General features: G+C 42.9%; 5 protein-coding genes across 5 annotated transcripts; 3 read left to right on the plus strand and 2 right to left on the minus strand. All coding sequences in view use genetic code 12, as the record gives it.

The window, feature by feature from the left end:
* Nucleotides 1-2052: 2052 nt before the first annotated feature.
* On the plus strand, nucleotides 2053-4164 carry KNS1 (serine/threonine protein kinase; the record flags this gene model as incomplete). Its single annotated transcript, XM_001386902.1, has 3 exons — nucleotides 2053-2099; nucleotide 2365; nucleotides 2500-4164. The coding sequence occupies 3 exons, from the start codon at nucleotides 2053-2055 to the stop codon at nucleotides 4162-4164; spliced, it is 1713 nt and encodes a 570-aa protein (XP_001386939.2).
* A 4184-nt stretch (nucleotides 4165-8348) lies between these two features.
* SIM1 (protein involved in control of DNA replication) lies at nucleotides 8349-9868 on the plus strand. The gene has a single exon (XM_001386903.1). It carries the CDS (start codon nucleotides 8591-8593, stop codon nucleotides 9671-9673), a length of 1083 nt encoding a protein of 360 aa, XP_001386940.1. The 5' UTR covers nucleotides 8349-8590; the 3' UTR covers nucleotides 9674-9868.
* Nucleotides 9869-10351: 483 nt separating this feature from the next.
* Nucleotides 10352-11562, minus strand: ATG12 (Autophagy-related protein 12 (Autophagy-related ubiquitin-like modifier ATG12); the record flags this gene model as incomplete). Its single annotated transcript, XM_001387148.1, has 2 exons — nucleotides 10352-10380; nucleotides 10644-11562. The coding sequence occupies 2 exons, from the start codon at nucleotides 11560-11562 to the stop codon at nucleotides 10352-10354; spliced, it is 948 nt and encodes a 315-aa protein (XP_001387185.2).
* A 631-nt stretch (nucleotides 11563-12193) lies between these two features.
* Nucleotides 12194-15493, plus strand: YBP2 (YAP1 binding protein 2 (YBP2)). The gene is made up of 2 exons (XM_001386904.1): nucleotides 12194-13865; nucleotides 14100-15493. The coding sequence occupies exons 1-2, from the start codon at nucleotides 12237-12239 to the stop codon at nucleotides 14490-14492; spliced, it is 2022 nt and encodes a 673-aa protein (XP_001386941.2). The 5' UTR covers nucleotides 12194-12236; the 3' UTR covers nucleotides 14493-15493.
* A 1371-nt stretch (nucleotides 15494-16864) lies between these two features.
* BCK4 (probable pyruvate dehydrogenase kinase) lies at nucleotides 16865-18500 on the minus strand (the record flags this gene model as incomplete). The annotated part of the gene is made up of 2 exons (XM_001387149.1): nucleotides 16865-18341; nucleotides 18424-18500. The coding sequence occupies 2 exons, from the start codon at nucleotides 18498-18500 to the stop codon at nucleotides 16865-16867; spliced, it is 1554 nt and encodes a 517-aa protein (XP_001387186.2).
* Between the last annotated feature and the right edge of the window lie 335 nt (nucleotides 18501-18835).

Genomic DNA, 18835 nt, shown 5'->3' on the forward strand with positions numbered 1-18835 from the left:
AGCAAGCAGTTTTTACCGAAGAGCAGAGTTACTTCTGCCCAACTTATGCATGCAAGAGCCAAACCATAATAACAAACAAGCAATCACTTGGATCTATTTAGTTTAATTCTTCATAACAAGAGAGATCTACATTGGTTCCTGAGCCTGTGCACAGAGCCAAGAGGCGATCCAACATGCCAAAGAGCTTTGAGCAAGTGACTAAATAGGAAATTAGGGCAGCGACACGCTAGACGAATTAGTTTATCGTTTAGACTTTGTTTGTTTACTTCCGATCAGATCAGAAGTGTTTCACGACCGACAAGAAAGAGAACTGAAACAAAGCAACCATTTACGATGAAAAGGCAGGAGATGGCCGAAGAATGAGAGTGGAAATGTACAGTCTAGGAGATTGGACAGATGATCTGGATAGATAGAAATACAGACAAAGCAGATCACTTTCAGAAATGCAGAGAAGTTTATATGCTACTGAAGTGACATTGGCGACATGAAAAAGTAATAGAATACTGAAGGAATTTAATTGACCATTTGTTCACTTCCAATTAATTGGTTAATTGGTTTATTAGTTAATTTTTAGTTAATTAGTTTATTGGTGAGTGAGAAATTGCTCTAGCACCGTACAAAAAATGAACCAAATCTCGAAACTGAACGGACTAAACTGCCTAAACCTAGCGGGAAAAATTAGTATCCGCCCCCGCTGTCTCTGTAAGGAAGACCATGCAAGTGAATATCTGGTGGTGTTAAGCGTAAAATTCGAATATTCACCCCTAATTTAGCGAACAAATAGTCTGCGCTTTTTCCACCACATTTTCCACCCTCAGTAGATTCGGTATTATATACAAATGTATGAGAATTAATTTAACAATGAGCGTCCAGCAATCGTGGAAAATCTCCCTTAACCACGTCTGTAGTGCCAAATGTCTGCCGTTTTCTCTCGCTAAATCGCAGCTGTCCTGGCCGTCTCTCCCACGGCCACCATCTCCCTTCCAGCTTGAACCTCCCCAGAACTCCACCCCGTGTCGTCTCCTCAGCAATTATCAAACGGTTCCCACACGCTCATCTCCCACGGTTCCCCCTCAATCTACACAGGCTGCTGAGGTCACCTCACCTCTCCCTACCATCGACTACACAAAGAGATCAAGTTGGCTGACTGGCGTCTGGTAGTTGGATTCTGTGTCTTAGCTTTAATTAAACGTCTACAAATATCTGAGTCTACAAAAGTGTTCTCTACCGCTGTACCACTTCTCTGTCTGTGTCTGCCTCCTGCTCCCTGGCCCGTGTACGTCCAGTGTCTGTCTGTCCAGTGCCTGTCTGAGCCCAGCCCCTGGCCCTCAGTCTTCCATCAGACTGACATTCTCAACAACCTTTACGTCAAACGAGCAGAATAACTGACGGCGCTGACCTTGCGCATCCCGCTCAGCTGTAATCACTAGTTCCGACCCTGCCGATACCTTTAGCCTCCGATTTTCATTGTCAGAGAGACAGATTATCGTTCCATAAACCAATTTTTCATCTGTCTAGACTGAAATAGACCGAAAAACTGAACCAAAAGTCCCTTTCAAGCCTCAATAACCGGAAATTCGGATTCGCCGTAGCAAGAACTACAGATAGTTCGTCTTTCCGTCCCAGAGGTGCAATCCAGAGTCATTTTCTTGTAAATTGTCTATTCAAAGCTTTCGTAAGCATCGAAAAGAGTCCGATCGGCCCAAGAAACCCATCAACAAGATTGGAAGTCTTTCCAAATAACAAGGAATAGGATTGATAGTAGTATTTTGCAGAGCTTTCAACACTGCCTTGAACGATTTTTCACTGGGTAAAGTGATTTTTTGATAACGACTGTTCTCATTTGTTTCTTGCCCTCGCCATAATTCTGGATCTAAAATCACAATCTGTCTACAAACGTGGAATATCTTGTTACAGCTTGTTTCATTATTTGATTGGAGATAGAAATTGTGATCGAAGTTTGCAAGGTTGTATTCTTCACAGAATTCTGTATTATTCTAGACCGGTTTCTCTCATAGACTATTTCCAATATCGTTAGCCATAACGTCGACAATGTCGCTCATATCCAATAGAAAGAGACCCAGGGGGTTCAGTGAAACGTTTGAAAAAGCTAGCAAGAACAAGGATGCCACAGATTCCGACCCCACAGCCAAAGTGTCGCATCTTAATTTCGACCACAGCATCTCCGAAGCCAGCTTGCTGTCGTCGTCGATAACATCGCCGCCACCGGCTTCATCCTTACAGTATTCAGGTAACTATAACAACCACAGCAATACCAGCAATAGTAATAGCCTCAACATCGGCAATTTACATGTTGGTAACCAAGCAAATGTGTTTGCTAGTTCATCTTCATCGAATTCAGAGGGTACGATAAGCTCCACTTCAACATCGACAAACGGATCATTTGGAAATCCCTTCAAGACGCGGACAAAGAACAAAACCCGTCCGTACAACTCTGCATATCTTCTTGTGGACAGCAACATCGACGACCCGGATCAGGTGTTGATAGAGGAGAACGAAGACGACGTCGTAGATGAAGATCCGGAAGTAATTGACGATGAAGACGACGAAGACTTGATCATACTCGAGGAACGGGACTTGATTCCAAAACCGCGCAGGAACAACTCTGACTCCTTGCTCATTCTAGACAGCGATGCCGTAGAGGCATACAACATGTTCAATGTGAACAACATCAACAACAACATCAACCAACCGTTTGAGATCGGCGCAAACAACAACCCTATAAAGAAACAGAGAACCAACTCACTACCGCAGTTACCGCAGGCTCGCTGTTTCTACACCAAGTTGCCAAATAACTACATCTTTCAAACGCCGAAGTTGGGCAACATCAAGACGAACGTAATACCCCACCAGCTCAACTTACCTCCTTGTGACGATGAAAACGGCCATTATGTCATCAAGTTGAACGAGACCTTTGCCAATCGCTTCATCATCATCAAACTTCTTGGCCAAGGTACATTTGGCAAAGTCGTGCAATGTTTTGACAAAGTAAATCGTGAGCATGTAGCCATCAAGATAATTCGTAATATCCAGAAGTATCGCGACGCTGCTAAGATCGAGTTGCGCATCTTGTCGACTCTAAAGAAGTTCGACAACAAGAACGTCAACCATTGCATTCATCTCCGGGAATGCTTTGACTATAGAGGCCATATCTGTATAGTTACGGACTTGTTGAAGATTTCGCTTTACGACTTCTTGGAGAACAACAAGTTCATATCGTTCCCCGGGTCTCACATCCAAGCCATTTCTAAACAGTTGATACGTTCTGTGAGCTTTTTGCACGACTTGAACTTGATTCACACAGACTTGAAGCCAGAAAACATCTTGCTCCACGACGACTCTCACATCAAGAAGAACCTATACAGCTCTACTATCGTATCGAGTTATATGAACTTATCGTCTTCCTCTGCACCTAAGAAGACTCCCAAGTATCTGAAGGTGTTAAAAAATCCATTGATACAGATCATTGATTTTGGTTCTGCCATCTTTAACGACGAGTACCACTCCTCTATTGTCTCTACGAGGCACTACAGAGCTCCAGAAATTGTTTTGGGCGTAGGCTGGTCGTTTCCGTGCGATATGTGGTCTATTGGGTGCATACTCGTAGAGTTGATCATTGGTGAGCCTCTCTTCAAGACCCACGACAACTTGGAGCACTTGGCGATGATTGAGAAGATCTGTGGCTACAGAATAGATAAGGCCATGGTCAAGTTGTCCAAGGAGAAGGAAAACGAGTGCGGACTCGAATATTTTACCAAGGAATATATCAGCTCTGAAGAAGACTCGGATGGTGACGACGACGTGATTATAGACGACGAAACTACCAAGTACAACTCATTGACGTTGATGTTTCCTACGAACTCGACTCCTATGAAGTTCATCAACAGCGTAGACGAGTTGTCGCGGATCGACTTGTTTGTTAGTTCTCGTATCGGCTTGGATATCGACTTTGACTATTCGTTATCGGCCAACTACGAGAAAAATAAGAACATCATCAACTTCGGCAACTTCACGTTCTGGTGGTTCTTCATCGACCTTTTGCGCAAGTTGTTCGTCATAAACCCGGAAGACCGTCTCAATGCCATGGATGCATTGTACCATCCGTGGTTCAACTTGGGCATTGAGGATGAGGGTACATTGTAAGTATAAAGGACGACTCTGGTTTATAAATGGTTGCTTAGGTTTTCTTCTCTCTTTTTTTTTTATTTCTCGAAGGATAATGTCATTTCACTATTTTTGCTGCTGGCCTGGCCGTGGTTCCAGCATTTTTTTCATTTTGTTATTGTTTTACTTCCTTTAATGTGTTGATCTTTGCATGGTTTAGTATTTTTTTACGATTCAATTCTTTCCAGTACCAAAATGACTTTGGTTTTGGACATTTCTAGTGTGTTTTATGGCGATAGAAGACCACTTAACCTTAGATCGCCGCCTACAATACGATGTGTTGCCCCGATTAATTGTTTATCATAGATGAGTAGGGATACTCTGTCCAGCTTTCTTTGAGCAGCTTGGGACTTCTATTTGTTACTACGAGTGTATGAGTATATACGAATATTACGACGTCAAACAGGAATTGTGACCGAGAAGCTCTTCTCGATCTTGAAATAATTGCCTAAAATGGATATGGTTGCGGAGCCGTTGCTGTGGATCCAGCAGGTTCGTTTTCGCAGCAAGTTGCTAAGCGACGGTTCCTGAGAGAAGACGTGGCCCTGCAAAGGGAACTTTCTGATTGTCATATTCAGAGTTAGTAAGAAATTATTAAGTCTCTTCTTGTTGAGAGACCAAAAAATGTACATAGAGAAAGCTGATTCAGCTACATAAAAGTCAAATTAATATAGAGATTGAGGCTGGAAAAATGCAAATATATCGTCTCTAATATTCTACATATTTCCGTTAAACTTAATTCTCTACTTGTGACATTCAACTTTTGTATTTCGTATTAGCAGAGGAGTATTGAAAAATTGAAATCGTCGTAGAGAAATTGGTTCCCAGAATTGTCAAGAATTGCAATAATTCCCTTCGGAAAATTATTAATCCTATCCTCCGTGTTTTGAATCGGCCCGACTGGTGAAGTATTATCATCTCTGTCTACATAATACTGTCCGTCTGTGTATCTATATGTCTGTCTGTCCTACCGTCTGTCTCTGTCTGAAGATCTACTTGTCTGTCGGTCTGGCCCACGAGTACATTATTCATAAGAGGGGCTAATTTGGAGCGGTTTCTTTAATGTATCTTATCTCAGATAATAAATTAATTGCCCTAATTTATTTTGTGGAGACCGTTTCCAATCCCGAGTCAAATATTATAAGCTCGTACCGGTCCAAATGGCTGCGGTTGGATTCAATTCACTATTCACCATTTGGTGTCTACAGAAGACGTCCGGTCATCACGCAACAACGGACATTTATTTTGTCAGATTCTTGAGTTAACTTGATATTCACCGCTAAGAAGAGAATGTCGGATCAAGAATGCTGATTCCCAACTCAGACAACTAATGAAATGCTGCGCAGCATACGCCATAAAATTATTATGCCACTGCATTGGCATCTGCAACTCCTCAGTCTTGAGAAATACAGTGTCTGCATCGCCCCTATACTGATTGTGTCAGCACATAGATATGACCATTTCCAGAGTGTGGATTGCATTCCAGTTCAATCGCCGACGAAAAATAAGGTTGTCAAATAGAGTTTCGTGCGGATTAGTTTAAGGTTTGGTGATTGAAAAGATGCCACTTTTTTGTCATTCTAGGATTGATCTGTCCAAAAGGAGCAACGTCTGCGTCTGCTCCCCATTGAGCCAATAGCAATCCCCATTATATTCGGCCAACCTTAAACTGTCCGCAATGGAACTTTAGCTTTTTAAGGTCCAGAGACTGTAAGGCTTATGTATGGGCCGACAACTTTTGCCAGTCAACCATTGCCCCACGTCTTCCGAAAAGATGGCGGCCAGAGACTTGGACGCTTGGACCCTCTGGTCTAATCCACCTGTTGAGGTGCTTTAGTTCGTCGTCCGCCCCATTGATCTGTGGGCCTCGTAAAGTACCCAGTAGATTGGTGAGAATAGGAGTACAAAACAGACAGACAGACTAATTCGTTTGACGCACAGCTGAATTGGAAAAAGTAGTGCGTCACTCATGCACCATACAGATTCGACATGTACAACCGATCTTTTTGACCAATAATGTGGCACTCCGACTAATTAGCTTTCCTAATTAAGTTGATTAATGAACAACGTCAGAAAATATTTCTTGCAACTCGGACTATATGCACACCTGCGCTACTGGCAAATTGTCCAGAGGTATTTTCCAGCAGGGTGAACGATTACTGGCTATATTATTTGATTATTATCGGCGAGCATATTACTAATCGCTGAATGTGGTCGAGTGTCTGTCTGTCTGGATGTTCAACCTTCTCTGCTGTTGAACTCTATGCCGCAAGTGTGTCTGGCTCTTGGTTCAGTCACAGTCGACATTTAGACTGCACATGCGGTTTTCAGACACTATCCATCGCTGAAAATTTGCGGGTGCAAGAGATGGTGATAAATTTTCACATCCAGGCTGCTTGATTCACAGAAACCGGAGCCTACAAGAAAAACGGATTATGAATGCTACATCCACGAATGACTAAGGTGCGTGTAACTGGGAAAAAGAAACGCCAGCAGCAGCAGCAACAGCAGCCGGAAAAAGCCAGATGAGCAGGGCAAAGCACCTTTGTGCAACCTCCAGCACCTCGGTCTTGATTTTATACTTCTTAACGAGTATTTTCCGAGCAAACGGTCGTGAAACGGTTGGTAGCCAACTGGAGCTGTTTAATGTAGCGTTGTAGCGTGAAAATTTTTCCACGGTGAAAATAGTCCAAGCATTTGTAAGGTGTGTATGAACCTGACTAAGCTCAGTTCTAGATCCAGAAACACCGGTGATGCTCTAGACTGTAGAGGCATTTGGGGCCGGCCAAGCAGAACAGCTTGGAGTCCGCTCTCTAAGTTGCGAGAATAGTGTAGTCGACTAGTGCTCTGTAGTCACCATTGTGTGGACTCTATTGTATTACTGGAGTTGGTGCAAGCGTAGTACAGGAATTATTCCACTTGCCATTGTTGAAATGGTAGTCGCAGGAGAGGGCCAGGAACAGCATTGTCCAGGTAGATACGGAAGCCGAACAAGTCAGCGGGCACAATTAGCAGCGCTGAAGACTTGAACAATGTCCATAAGATTACCCAGAAGAGCAATTTGGTTATTGTGTAGCTAGCTTCGAGTCGCATAGAATTGCCTTGGGCCAATTGGATACTCTTCGCAGACGGTTTCCACCACAGACAGACGACGAGACCTCAGACTACCACCTCAGACGACCACCTCAGACGACCACCTCAGACGTGTCACCTACGCTATCCCAACCCCATATTTCTGCTCAGCCAAGATTGACATGATCCGCTAGTCGAGGCTTACCTGAAACTTCACATGTCGTCCGTACAAGATACCGATCTAGACCAGTTTGGGAGATCAGTCGACCACTACTTGGTACGTTTCCCCGCCAGTATGAAACATATAACCGTCTCGTCTTCGCAACCGTTACCGCGAAACGTCACCACGATACGGTCCAACCGCTTTTTACTCAATCCAGACATCCACATCTAAGCCTACCGTGTAAGAGCAAACGGTAGGCCAATCACTCTGTTTCAGTACGGTTTCGAGATATTCACGTGACGCGCACCGACAAAGTCGTCTGGTGAACAGTGGTTGCCATTTCCCGAAGCGGAATAATTACGTTTTGTGTCGCTCACATAGCAGGCAATATAGAGGCAGGAACCGAATACAAAAGCAATTGGTATTGTCAGCCCAATTGTATTGTAGTCCGTAGCCAATAGTAGTGCCGTAGTCAAAGTACTGTAGCTAGAGCCAGTTGGAATTGGTGGACGATAGTAAATGCCGGTGTCACGTGACCTATTGATCCGCAGCCGCAGCCCCAACGCACCTGCAAAATTTAACTGCGATCTGGGTCTGTACACAGTTCTGACAATAGCAAAAATTTCAGTCAGACACTAGAAAAAAAAATTGACAAGCAAATGGGAGTCACGTGACAGATCTAGACCACAGAATGCACCTCGCAACATTAGAGCCCCAATGCGGACAGCTAATGATGTATGTTGCGATTCGCTGCCGTCCCCTTTTGGAACGAAAAATAAACACCGTGCAGACACAGAAAAATTTTCTAGCCTCGAGTTAGCTCACAAAACCGACTGCCGCATCCACTTGGCAGCGGACACAGAATATATAAAAGATGGACATCCCAGGGCTTTAGCGAAGTTGAAGAACCTGCCCGTTTCCTTTATCAAACAGATCAGAAATCGTGAGTTTAACTCGTTCCATTCCTTAAACACTCCCTTAGTTCTCTAACTATAGTCCTTCCTTATACCGATTGTTCGCAGACCAATCCAGAGATCAAACTCGTATTTCGTATCTATTCTATCTTCAGTTTCAGATCAATAACTATCTTTAACAGTATTATTACCAGTATCACTACCAGTACTATTACTTCTCCAAACTCCAAACATCTTATTGTAATTAGCATCTAAAATGAAGGTTTCTGTTCTTTCCACTTTGACCCTTGCTGCCTCTGTGTTGGCTGCTCCAATGCAACACAAGCACCACCAACACGACAAGAGAGCCGTCGTCACCAAGATCGTCTACGTCGACGGTAACGGTAACTTGGTCAACGGTCCAGCTGCCACCTCTGCTGCAGCTGCCGTTGCTTCTGTCGCCACTCCCTCCGCCGTTGCTTCTCCAGCCGCTTCTGCTGCCTCTTCCTCTTCTCAAGGTGGTTCCAGCCAGGGCGGTATCAACGGTGACTTGAACCCTTTCACCAACCCAAGCGTTGCCTTTGAAGACGGTAAGTACTCCTGTGACTCCGTTCCTGTCGGCCAGGGTGTTATCGCTGTCGACTGGATTTCTGGCTTGAACGGTGGATGGACCACCATCATGAACGGCAACGGTCAGACCTCTGCCAACTGTCAAGACGGCTACTACTGTTCGTACGCTTGTCAGGCTGGTATGTCCAAGACCCAATGGCCATCCGAACAACCAGCCAACGGTGTTTCTGTTGGTGGTTTGCTCTGTAAGAACGGTTTGTTGTACAGATCCAACACCGACAACGACTACTTGTGTGAATGGGGTGCTCAAACCGCTGAGTTTGTTTCCAACATTGGCCAAGACGTTGCCATCTGTAGAACTGACTACCCTGGTTCCGAAAACATGAACATCCCAACCTTGTTGACTGCCGGCGGCAATGCTCCTGTTTCCGTTGTTGACTCTGACTCCTACTACACCTGGAGAGGAGGAAAGACCTCTACTCAATACTACGTTAACAACGCTGGTGTTTCTGTAGAAGACGGTTGTATCTGGGGTACTGACGGTTCCGGTGTCGGTAACTGGGCTCCTGTTGTTCTTGGTGCCGGTACTACTGGTGGTAGAACTTATTTGTCCTTGATTCCAAACCCTAACAACTTGGTCAAGCCAAACTACAACATCAAGATCGTCGCTGCTAACGGTGCCAACGTCAATGGTGACTGTAAGTACGAAAACGGCCAGTACAACGGTGCTGGTAGCGATGGTTGTACCGTCACTGTTGTGTCTGGTACTGCCAACTTTGTTTTCTACTAAGCCTAGTGATACCTTTTCTTCTCGATCTGTTTTATTATTGTCACTTTTAGTTTATGTAGTTATTGTTATTGTTGGCGATGTGAATATGTCTGTATCACCGGGTTCTTTTTGATGTTGGTCGATTCTCGACTGGCCTTTTGTTCGTTTGAAGCTTTCCATTTTTCGAGTATAGCAATAAAACGCATCGGAAGAATTAAATGTAGTTAAATGTAGAGTCAGATCTTATCTTTAGATGCAGTTTGATAAAGTAGTCTGCTGTGGTGTAATCATAATTGTGAGAATTGATGGTACAGTTATAATTGTAAGTGAATATGGTTGCGAAATATTTTCCTGAGATGTGATTTTGCACCCATTCCAGTTTTTGTGGACCTTTTTATATCTGCTGATTTGTATGAATACAAGTGGAAAGAATCACGTTTGCACATCTATCTACAAGGAAATTACGATCACTTTGGTCCAACTGCTACATGTAAAGAGATGTGATAAGTATCATCATTTTGATTTCTTCAGTTTGATTTCTTCGGTTTTTATCTTTCTAATTTATTTAGCAGAGATATCAGCACTGAGATTGTTGAACGGTTTGCACTGGAGAGAAGACAGAGTAGTCTATTGAAGTATTGCCAGTTTGGTAAGTAACGACGTAGTCACCGTAATGTACATTTAAGCATGCTTTGCTACTTAGTTATCTTGTACTTCGAGTCTAACTACTGCGGAGTTTGTAGTATCAAACTATTGGATATATAGATAGTAGACTTAAGTCTTGATATCTATAGACTTTTCACTTGGGGACAATGCTAGAGATCAAACATCCCAAACATCTCATGCTATTATGAGTATATAAAGTTGATAAATATATACTTTGCTTTCTGTCGTCATCATCTTCCACGAGATATAACAACTGGTAGATGCAATATATTACAGTGTGTGGCCCTGAATGTATGATTTTATCATCCAAACGCTACTGACTCACAATAACTGACGATCAACTCGTTATTGGTTCGAAACAAATTGTACAAGTCAGATAACTTCTCGTCTGGAGTTGGCTGGAACGAGTTCTGGATGTACAAGTAGACATGGTCCTTTGTTTTGAGTTTTTTGGCGAGAAATTTGATTAGTATTGAAACGGTTTGATTAGAAGAGATCGTGAAAACTAGAGGGTTGATTCTAGGAGTCGAACCAATGGGCACGAATCGTATAGTTGTTTTAGCTTCCAGAGCCAGCTTAGGTGAAGAATCAGCCTTTAGTGTAGAATCAGAATCTAAACCAGGTTTTAGCGAAGAAGCACGCTTTGGAGCAGTACCAGAATTTGGAGAAGAATCAGATTTCAGGCTTGTATCGGATTGAATGGAGTATTTTGATGTCGAAGTAGTTTCTGGTTCAGTCTTTTCTAGATGTTTCTGTACCTCTTTTGATGTTGAGATATCTGATATCAATTCCATGGATAATCCATGAGTAGCTAGAGGTTCTTTCTCAGGACCTTCAGCATCAATTGATGTATACTCATTATGAACAGCACCTGAAGAAGCAGTAGCTGTATTGTTTTCATTATCTATTCTGTCATTGGAAACTTCAGTTTTTGCATCTTCATCATCAACTGTATTAGCATTTTCAGCCAGGCCACCCACTGCCTCTTCCAGTTCATTCAGAAGAGGAATACGCGATGGTTCTTTGACTCGCTCAGATAGAAACATCGACTGGGCCAATCGCAGTGGCAATTGTCCTTCTTTATCGAGGATGGTCTCCGTAAGCATTCGTTGTTTATCATGGGGTAGTCGTTCTAGAAAGACAGAAGTTGATAGAGGGATTTTCGCATCAAGCGATTCCTCCTCGATGGAGCAATTGAGAGATTCATCCGACGAGGAGAGGTCCGATTCGGACTGAAGGGACATCAAGATAGTGAATGGTGTAGATACTGTTATCGTAGAATACCAAGGACTGGTCTAGAGAATGTAGGGAGAGAGCGAGAACTTGTAGAATAGTGAGAGCTAGCTAGAAATAGTGAGAATTTAAGAATAGCGAGAAATAGCGAGACACAATTAGCCCTACGATAGCGAGGGTTTCTCAGAAGACACAGCGATGAGTTAACCTTCGCCATCAAAAGCTTGTTTAATTGGTACACTTTTAAAAGTCTACACTTGTTAGAATGCCCTCTACATCCATTTCTCCCCATCTCTCCCACATTACGAGTCTCTCCCTAATTCATTACTGTCTATACCAGATCTCACTGGCGTATTCTCTAGAAGCACATGCCGCACAGTAGTTCTCCGCGCTACAAGTCCTAGCGTAGGTGTCATCACGGTATTACTTTTTCTCGCTAGGTCAAAAAACTTCCACTAAACTAAGTCCTCACTAGATGCTCGCAATCCTCGCTAAATGAAGAATTCTCACTTTTCTCTGCCACTGAATTCCTGTTCTCTATACAATCGGTGCCCTGAGTTTCTCGCTAGCTCTTCGTATATTTTATTTGTTCTTATCATTTCTTTTCGTATTTCACTTGATCAACTCTTTCTTCAATTGCTCAATTAATTCAACTAGTTCCAATTCCCAATTGTCCGTAACAACTATGTCTGAGTCTGACGTGTCGGAAAACAGCGAGTCCACCATCGAGCCTTTCGTGTTCGAACGTGTTCTAGAATCGCTCAAGACTGCTGCTACCGAGACTCTTGAATCCAAAGACTACCTCAGCTACTCAACCTTGCTCGATATCTACCTCGGTGAACCTGCCAAGTATACCTACGACGAAAGAGAAGAGTTACTCTCTGCGTTGCTTTCGATTCTTTCTGCAAACCCGGGTCTCACTTACGAGATCGGCTGGGACCTTCCTGGCCTTTTGATTCTCTACGTAGACTCAGACTTTGACTTCACTGGTGGGCTCAGAAAAGCTCCATGTGTCTACAAGATCTTGAAGATCTTTGAAGTTCTTGCCATCAATGGCAATCCCAAAGAATTGTTCTTGAAAAGCTGTGAACTCTTGACGACGATCTCTGCCGATGACTCACAAGTAACAGATGACTCTAGCATCAAAGAGAAGTTCTTTGACGTCAAATTGTATTGTATCTTTGAATTGGTCGACTCGTGTTTCAAGAGAATCAAGACATACTACCCATCTCGGTTTCTCGCCATGACTGTTGCCTCGTTTATAAATCTTGCCCATAAAAATGGCAACGACTCTCCCAACAACATCAGCTTCATCATGAAGAGAGCCTATACTTTTGCCAGAAACTATTCATCACCTCCTCTTCCCGACCTGGACGGGGACAAAATGTCTCCCGAAGACTTGTCCAAAATCAAAGAGGACGAAGAGTACTTGCAACGGAAGCTTTTGACTGGGTTCATTTCGCAGCTCATTCAACTAATGAGCAACGACAATTTGAATGGCTACACATTGGACCATTTGAGCTTCCTTCAAGTGCCTCACAGGGGACAGTTGAAGAAGTACTTTGAATACTCAGTAAACTTGCCAGTAATGGACCGGTTGGCAGAACTAGCTCTTTCGTACGACATCAACTTGACTCAACACTTCAAGCTGATGGTGGCTGACTCGCACACGCTTTTACGTAGCTTTGACTATTCTATAGACCGCGACGAGTTGAGTGCCCAGATCTTCGAGAAGGTCGTTGTAGACTATCAGAAGACTTTGGCAATGTCCATCATCAACAGCGACGCCAAAGAAATTAGAGACTCTCCACTCGGAATCTTCTTGTTATATACCCATGCCATAAGTGTGCGGAGAACTTTCGATTTGATCAAGGTCTCGTTCAGCGATGCGGTTGTGTTGACATTGCGAGTGCTTGTCCCAGAACTTGTCCAGTCCACTTTTGTTTTCAAGGGTGTAGAAGATGCTACTATCTTTTGGACGTGGTATGCCTTGTACCAGACATCTTTGAACAACAAGAGTGTAGAGACTGAGATTGCTGCCATTTCGCCAGTTTTATTGACCATATATTACCAAGTTATTTTCTTCGTCGTCATTACCAATTCTAACCGTCCCAACTTCAAGTACGCCGTGCTAACGTTGTTGACAAGAGTCTTGGCTTTGTCTCCCGAAGATTTAAGCTACGACTTTGTCAAGGACTCTCTTCATAATTGTCCTTACGAACTGGAAAAGCCGATTATGATTGGTGTGTTGAAGGAGTTGCTTACAAAGGATAAGAGCAGCAGTACTTCAGATGTCACTGAAGCATTGGCAAATGTAAAGTTGGAAGATGATGCGGCTGAGAAGACAGAGAAGACCGAGAAGACAGAGAAGACCGAGAAGACAGAGAAGACCGAGAAGACCGAGAAGACTGAGAAGACTGAGAACAGTGAGAACAGTGATGAAACTGAAAAGACTGAAATACAAAATCTTGAAGAGAAGGTGGAAGAAACCGAGAAAAAGGTTGATGGGACCGAAGAAAAGGCTGTAGAAAAGAACGAATCTTCAAAGTCCGAGGATTCTAAAGTACCTTTGCCTCCTACTTTACCACCAAGAGCATCTTCAGCAAGCTCGAGGTACTTCACTTTAACTAAAGCAAGACTTGAAGATATTCTTGCACTTGTTCAAGAAGCAGTAGATTCTGCCTTTGTAACCCACGAGTCGACTGTGGCCATAGATCCTTCCAAATTGTCAACTTTATCAGCTTATTTAAATCTTTTGGTGATCATTAAGAAGGACCCAGTCGTGTTGCAAGACAAGAAGGCTCTCGACAAAGTAGTAGAGAGCGCAGAAGAAAATATTGCTGCAGTCAAGGAAAAGCACAAGAAGTATCCCAATTCTAACAAGTTTGAGTTGAATGCAGCAGGAATTTTGGAGATAACCATCGACAGAATCAAATCGTGATAGTATGAGCTAAATCATCAAACAGGCATTACATCGAATTGCCTCTTCTTATTATTTAGTATCTTGTATCTAGTTACCTCATGATGTCTGATGAACCATTGGCTCTTCTTGTGTTGTGCTAATCTACTTGGTTAATACTGTCGCTACTGTATTTCCATGAATTTTTTTTTTGTTACTAATAGTTCTTCTTGTTGATGTTCTTAATATTATTATTACCTTCCATGTCTAGTCTATGTACGAATATACGAAATGTTGGCTACTATTTCTTTCCTTTTGCAGAGCTCTTCTTTCCCGAGGAGCCAGTAGTCATGTTCCTGTCATCAACCAATGGGCCCCAGTAGACGAAATAGCCTTCTTTAGTTGTAGTGATTTCCTCTTCCATCTGTAACTCTTCATCATCAATAAACGGGTCCTGGTAATCATACTTTCCAACTTTTCTGTTCATCCGTGTCTGATGCTGACGTACAAGTTGTTCCTCTGTCAACTCTTCGCCTTCCTTCTTCTTTTTAGAAGGCGCTGGAGCCGGAGCCACGGAGCCTGATTTCTCATCATCCACTATCACTTCGTCATCGTCGTCATCATCGTCATCATCGTCATCTATCATATCTTCCATTATGTCAATGGCAGATTTGGCATTGGGATGAATGGCAGTCCAGCCATATTTTTCCTCAGCCAAACGTAACACATTCACCACGACTTCAGATTGTCCAGGCTTGGGATTCTTGGGATCTATAAGAGGTATACTCAAGGCTATTATGGGTGGGGGGAGAAGCTTCTCCTTCTCGTGCTCTTTCTCTCTCTCTTTTACGTCTTTATCAGATTTTGAATCCTTTTCTTTATCCTTTTCTTTCTTTGTCTCTTCTTCTTTGGACAACCCAATCACAGATGGAGGTTCAAGAGTGATGTCTGAAACAGACAAGTTAGATCTCTCTGTGGTAATTCCAGGATGAATGGCTATTTTAACCGGTGCTACTGGAGTCAGAGTTGAAACTTCCGGAGTCTTTTTCTTGCCTCCTTTGCCCGACTTTTTCGATTCAGGTTTCTCTTTTCCATCTGGATCTGTTTTCTTCCTTTTGCTGGTGCTTTCATCATCTGTCTTCTTCTTTTTTGGAGCTGCCCGCTTCCGTTTCGGTGCGGGAGTCGGGGTAGATGTTGTCTCTTTAGTAGGCTCTTTTACGAGTGGCTGCTCTGGCTCATCGTCTATGTTTATAATAGAGTTTATCGACGTCTTACTTCTATTTTGTTGCACCGAAGCTGCTGCAGTGGGCATAGCCGTAGTCTGGGGCGAGTTTGCAAGCTGGAAACTCAACTGGAACTTCTTGATATGTTCCCCTACAAAACCACTATTATTACTGGCTTGGTTCCCATAGAGGACCGGACTGGGCGACATTGAGTTCACTGGCTTGGGTACTATGAGAGGCAATTGTGGCGACCTTTTGGCTAAAATAGGCTTGTTAGCAGGTGGAATTTGCAGGCTAGTCACAGGAGTTGTGGAAGGAGGTAATACCGCAGTCCTCAAGGTGTCGGTAGCAGAAAGAATTCTCTGGTTCTGGGGACTTGCAACATTCTGACTGGCCAGCATATCTACAGCACCAACATCGTCATCATCATCTTCTATAACGATGGGTTCATTCAGGACATTGACACCGGTCTGGAAGCGCAGCATTGCATTCCGAACCAGACCAGTAGGAACGTTTTGCTGATTTTGTGCTGTGTCTTCTTCTCGTTCAGGAGATGCTGTCAGATCAAGAAGCGACATGATCGTCACGTTTCTGCTGGACGGCCCCATTGATGAGCGTGGTATTCTTTGCCGTTTTCTGCTGTCAATTACAGTGAAATAGACTGTTCCACAAGTAAAGAGAACCGTACGAGAGCCCATAAATTAAATTCTAGACTTAGATCAGATATCCACCTGTGACATCAATGTCGCACGACATTTACCTGTACCCAAGATTACATATCCTGCGCGTAATTATTGACCCGCATTTCGGCTGCAATTTATGATCAGTATAAATATGGGCTACGGGCAGTTAAGCTTTTTCAATTTTTGTTGTCTTACTCTTTTCATTTTTTCATTTTCGTGGACGAGGATTTCTTGCTTGGTCCAAAAGAATGGCAGACAGATGATGAACCCATAATGAAGTCAGCCGGGCTTAACAACGTATCCAATTAAGGAAAGTCGATCATGAAAGTCATATATATTGTATCCTATTTACCACGAAAACAGCACCAAAGCACATACCCAAGTAAATTATTAACCAGATTTGTCTGATTTCTGAGAAGAAGTCTCGGGAGATGTAAAAAGATGTAGTAGTAGATTAAGCTATATTCTGAAACGATGCAGCAGCAGAAGGGAGAACAAGTCGTCTCGATCATGCTCTGTCCAATTGCATCACATTGGAATGGTACCCCAACTTCTTCAACGTCAAGCTGGTATCACTACCATATCCTTCCAACGAGTTCATGGTCAATTCTCCATTCCAGTAATCAGCATATACTTTACACATAGGCAAGCCCAACCCGAGCTTATTCTCATAGGGCCGGTCGATCAACCTATCCAAAGTGGACTTCTTCTTCTTTGTAGAGGCATCAACATCATCCAAGGATGTTGAAGACAAGAGTTTCTGCGAATTTGCGTTTGAGACTATCGACGACCCGGCAGGAGTCACCTTTAAGTTTGAGTACAATTGCAAGCCAGGAATCCGATGGAAGTTGGCAAGACTGTTTCTGGCCAAGTCAGGAGCTTTGCAGAATGACCAGACACTCTTTAACTGATCGTGGCTGATACCTCCACCCTGGTCAGAAATCCTGAATATGACTTCTTTCTTCAAGTTGATGATTGTAATTCTGATTGAAGGCAACTTTTTCGATGTCATTTTAGCATGTGTCTTTATCGTAGCCTCATAAGAGTTTCTCAATATTTCAGAAAGTAAATAATGCAAATGAGGAACCATAAATGGAAAGCTGGTGGACAAATCTCCTTCAATTTCTAAATCAGGCATGTTGTCGATGTTGGGAAAAATGGATACCATCGACTTCTTGATCATATCTGCCACTATTTTGAAATGGTCAATTGCCTTACAGTCGTGAAAGATCTCACCAAGATAATGAGGAGGTTTCACAGCATATGGATTCGAACGGTAATTCTCTGAAAGGGATAAGTGTTCTTCGACAATGACCCTTCTACTAATTCTGGATCTCAACATCGAACTCATGAAATTGTCCAACTCCTCACGGCCCAAGTTGTTCAAGATGGACACTTCCAACGCTCCCATCATAAGATGAGATAAGTTGAATACATGATCGTCCAACAAAGACAGTAACGTTTCACAAAACTTGTCATTCTGGTCCAAGGTATTAATCTGGGGTATCTTTCTGAAGGCATTGAACAGATGATAGTACGATTCGTAGATTTGAGCCAAATGGAAATTATTGACCACCCCAAACGGCAATGTTTGCAAGTCTCTTATACGAATAGCTAATCTGATGGGCAATTCTATTCTGACGAAGTTGGCACTGTTCAAGATCTTCTGTTTGGTGAGTTTGTTTCCATAACCTGCCAATTGACGAAGCGAAACAGGATGTGGATCCCGCTTCAGATACTCCATCAACACCTCATTCTGGTAAAAATGTTGCTGATTCAAAATGTTTGAGTACGTGGGAAATGGACCCAAGTTCTTGAGGTGTTTAGCGATTTCCTGTTTGCTTATCGTGGAGAGAAAGTCATCATTAATGTAAGAATGGGCTGTAATGGGCGAATGCTCCAGAGAATATCCTCGGACCAAGACTGAGATTGATCCACAGGAGCGCGAGCAATGTTTCTGAATTCGAGCTGTTTGAAGCATCGCTCTACTAAGATAGAAGAGAGAAACAACTGTGATATTTGCACTGCAAGATGATTATATGCTGAAGAATTAAGAGTCGTACGTACGGAGCCTGCATGGTGCAGATAAATGAATTTTCATACGCAGCTGTTTTGTGTATGGAAAATGGGGTTAGATGAGTCATTTTTAAGACAGAAAATGTCAACAAAACGGAAATATTGTAATATAATTGTCATATGAAATGCTCAATTGAATAATTCTTATCTGAATTTCTTAATTGCAACAATTTTGCAAGAGCTGTAGTTCCACACTCATTTCAAATCTTAAATCAACTCAAGAAATGCGCTCTGCATACTCCTAATCGAAGCTTGCACAAATGGCACCTTCCGCAGGACCGTGCAGCAAATAGAAGTTTAAAAAGTCGACTTATATCACGTGACATAATATATAACCTGAAGATTAGCCAGCCATGTTTCAATTCTTTTAGAAGATGAAGATGATCTCGATTTGATCTGACTT

This window comes from Scheffersomyces stipitis, chromosome 1 (assembly GCF_000209165.1).
Source record: "Scheffersomyces stipitis CBS 6054 chromosome 1, whole genome shotgun sequence".
NCBI classification, from domain to species: Eukaryota; Fungi; Ascomycota; class Pichiomycetes; order Serinales; family Debaryomycetaceae; genus Scheffersomyces; species Scheffersomyces stipitis.